Raw genomic sequence first — 3,868 nt, 5'->3', positions numbered from 1 at the left:
TGGGGAATGGAGAGAGGTGAGGTGGTTGTATTGTAGAACAGAATGCTGCTCTCTTCAAATGGATGTAGCAAAAATAGGTTAGGTTACATTTTTATCACCCCAGATCGGTTAAATAGGCTGGGAGAGAGCTAATGCTGCACCATAAAAGAATATAAATCTTATAAAAGTAAAAAAAAAAAAAGCCCCATTCAATTCAATACCTCTCGCTAGCATTCTGTATGTCATATACATGCACTCACCATGATTTTGAGTCAGTTTGGTGCCTGTCCAGTGACGTTGGTGGGTGCAGAGCCTACAGGTGCAGCCCCAGCTTCTTCTGGCAACTGTTCATCCCCGGGTGAGCTCAGGCAGGAATGATATCCTGGCTCCAGGAAGGCCTGCTCCAAAAAAATAGATGAGGCAAACACAGAAACTATTCCTTGAAGAAGGAGGATATGAAATGGTGCGGAGGAGGAGAGCCCTGGTGTCGAGGGGATGTGCTGTTTGGGGATGGAACCGAAGCGAAACCTGGCGCTCTGCCTGGCAAACAAAGGCAACTCTGATGTGTTTGAAAGGCCGTGGTTTAACAATGATGATAATCCCCCCCCCTTTGCAGAGCATTGCCGAGGTGTTCCGATGTTTTATTTGTATGGAGAAGCTGCGGGATGCCCGCCTGTGCCCCCACTGCTCCAAGCTGTGCTGCTTCAGCTGCATCCGGGTGAGTTCGCTGCTCAGAGTTTTATTTCTGCAGATGCGTGAGCTGAAAACCGGCTGATCTTGTGAGAACGTTCTTGTTCCTTTTCCTGGAGTTCCAAGGATTCCTTTTTTTTTTTTTACTTCCTCCTCAGTTTCCCTTTCAAACACTTTTATAACACCCTGAGGAAAAACTAGGCGGGCTGTGCTCTGCTAATTATAGGGACCATCTGCAATGAGTGCTGTTAAGGAAGAGACACACAATGATTCCTTCTTTTAGCATCTCCTGAGAGCCTGTGGTGCCTGTGTGGAAGGCAAAAGTTGGGACAGGAATCAGATGCTGACTTTGCATCTGGGAAGGTCATAATGTCACCTCTTGTACCCTGGAGATGATTTATAGTGCTCATCAGACCAGTGATCAGAAGGGTTTAAATCTTTCTCAGAGGAGTCTGAAGCAGCACCAGAATGTCAATTAATTTAAGGTGACGGTTACCAGTATATAACACCTCAGTTGCAAACCAGCTGCAGTTACGTGTTGGTGTAGCAGGAGAGGGTTCAGCTGAGGTTTCCAGCCCTCCAAGTAGTATTTCCAGAAACTGGAACAGACATTCATCCTTTGCTTTGAAAGCTCTGACAAGAACTGGAGGTGAAGGATTCGTGCTGCATATTAAGGGTGTTGGATGACATATTGTTGCTGGGTGGTGAGAGATTATTCATGAGAAATCTTTAAATGTAGTAGTGAGCTGACAAATATAAGCCCATCAGCTGCTGAGCTCTTCCACTTGGGAGTTGCAGTGGGCAGGTGAAGTTCTTTGCTCAGCTGTTTGTCTCTGGAGCTTTCTGGAAGAGAAACATTCACAGGTCCCTGTGGATTTGATCACTGAACTGCAGGTATTTAACTGGCCTATAAATAGGAAGGAATAAGTTACCTTGAAGACTAATTAGACTCTGAAAAATAGGCTTGTTGTACCTTTTGGCTTCCTCTGTTGAAATGTTCTCTTTAGTCTGAGACTCCAAGAATCTGCCAAGTGGGTGGCTTCTAATGCAGTATTTGGTACCTCAGACTCCTCTGTGTAATTTTAACTGAAGCATCTTTGACATCTAAAGAAAAGTGGTTGCTTGTTACTAAGGTACAAACAGCAGCTTCTTCTGTGACTAAGTGGTTGAACAGTTAAATCTGTTAGGGAAAAAAAAGGAAAATATAGAGGAAGACCATAATAAAAATAAGTAATTAATGATAGAATGTACTTGCCTGCAGTTCTTTTCTTACGGTCTCTTTAAAAAGGTTTTTCCTCTTTCCATCACAGCGTTGGCTGACTGAACAAAGAGCTCAGTGCCCTCATTGCAGGTAAGGTATTTTTAATATCAGAAATAAGTTATCAGGAATTGGCTGTACTGCCCTGTTAGGACTGATTTTATTTCTTATTTTTTTTTCAGTGCAGGTTGCATTAAATTTATTAGCTTGATTACTTTTTTTTTTTTTGAGACCTGGCTGTTGGTACTGTAAAAATTGGCCCAGGTATAAAACTGACTTTAAAATACATTGTGGTCTAAGATCTTTGTCCTTCCCATGTAACACTGCTGTTTTCAGTGCATGTGGTTGATGTAATAAAAGCAACTAGATGGAATTCCTCTTAGAACTCTGTATTTTTCTTAGTCAGGGACCAGAAGCTTCACTTTCCAGACTGAAATGTGTCCTTTTTTTTGTGCTATAACTTGTATGACATCAGACACTGTGGGCTGGTTCATTGTGGTTCCCACCTCTCCCCAAATGGACAAACTGACTTAAAAATCTCTTTTTTTTTTCCCCCCTGAAATAACTAGTACAGCTTCTGCCTTTTTTTTTTTTTTTTTTTTACCTGTGACTCTTCTGGTAGTGCAGAACTGATGGGGTGAATTCTTTTATCTCCTGGAGCCACATGGTTGCTCAGCCTCTGCTGTGCTTCTCGCAGGGCCCCGCTGCAGCTCCGGGAGCTCGTCAACTGTCGCTGGGCAGAGGAGGTCACGCAGCAGCTCGACACCCTCCAGCTCTGCAACCTCAACAAGCACGAGGAGAATGAGAAGGACAAGTAAATGGAGTGTTCTTTGCATCCAGCGTTCTGTGGTTTGGCTTTCGGGAGGGGGATTTTAGTTATCGGGGAACAAAGGGGTGGACTGGCACCTGCAGGAAAGCTGAGCTGGGCTGCCGTTCCTGTCACGCTTCGGTGTCTTTGCCTAGAAAGCTGCTGTTTCTGGTTCTGCTCAACACATGGAAAAGGGAAGATGTGGGAAGTGTGAAGGGCAGGAATACTTCTAAAGGCTCTCAAACCCTTCTCAGTGACCAGATATCTGAAATAAGTCTAATTTCATTGCCTTGCTCATTTGGCAGTAAGTCCCAGTGAGACTGTGGGTGCTGCTCTGATATCTCAGCAGGTAACAGCAGGGAGGCTGTTCTGAGCTGTCTTCTAGTCCTGAAAATATAACTGATAAACCCAGTTTGAGAGCAAAGAAAACACAAAGTCCCTCCAAAAAGCACTGCTATTGCTCTGTCATGGTACTGCCGTTGTCTTTGGAGCTTCCTGTATTTTCTGGGATAATGTTTTCCCAGGAGCAGCTGTCAGCACTTTCTCAGCAGCCATTTCTCATGATTTTATCCCATTCCTGGAGCTATTATGTATTTTAAGATTATATTCTGGACTTTGAAGGAGAAAAGTGTGAGAAGCAGCACTGGAAAATGGACAGGGACTAATTATATGTTCTGTGCCTGCCTCCTTCCCGAGTTCCTGAATCCTGAGGGAAGGGGAAGGCAGAGGAATGTATTTGGGGTCTGGTCTGTGCTTGGTTTATTGATTGATGCTGTTCCTGAAATTTTGAGAAATTACAAAGCTCAGCTTGTCCAAAAAGCTAATGAACCATTTCTATGGTTACTGTAGGTAGTGTATGATTAGGATTTTAATAATGTGTGGTATGAACTTCTAAAATTGTGAGCTTGGTTCCATGCTGATATCCTTTATCTGCTGGGTAGAAAGCCAATTTTAGTAATGTACTTTCTGTCTCTGTGAAGTGCTTCCTGAGAGAATACTAAAAGCCACATTCATTTTACAAAAGGTTTTTACTCAGTACAAGTGTCCTTCTTGCAAAAGGTGTTTTGTGCCTTACTCAGAACAAGTGAAAATGTTAAATTGGGTTTGTAGAAAATTCACAGCTGTTTTCTGAT

At 43.2% G+C, this 3,868-nt stretch overlaps 1 protein-coding gene across 2 annotated transcripts in view; it reads left to right on the top strand.

Moving 5' to 3' along the window:
* The first annotated feature begins 574 nt into the window (after nucleotides 1–574).
* Nucleotides 575–3,868, top strand: part of TRIM37 (tripartite motif containing 37) — a 22,964-nt gene continuing 19,670 nt past the window's right edge. For both annotated transcript variants that reach the window (XM_027903330.1, XM_027903329.1), the window contains exons 1-3: nucleotides 575–697; nucleotides 1,980–2,020; nucleotides 2,625–2,741. In XM_027903330.1, the coding sequence (XP_027759131.1) occupies nucleotides 629–697; nucleotides 1,980–2,020; nucleotides 2,625–2,741 (227 nt within the window). In that variant the 5' untranslated portion in view covers nucleotides 575–628. The remainder of the gene's footprint in view (nucleotides 698–1,979; nucleotides 2,021–2,624; nucleotides 2,742–3,868) is intronic.

This window comes from Empidonax traillii, unplaced genomic scaffold (genome assembly GCF_003031625.1).
Source record: "Empidonax traillii isolate 1590-97213 ecotype Southwest subspecies unplaced genomic scaffold, ASM303162v1 scaffold957:size654520, whole genome shotgun sequence".
NCBI lineage: Eukaryota > Metazoa > Chordata > Aves > Passeriformes > Tyrannidae > Empidonax > Empidonax traillii.
This window is presented reverse-complemented; position numbering and strand designations above follow the sequence as displayed.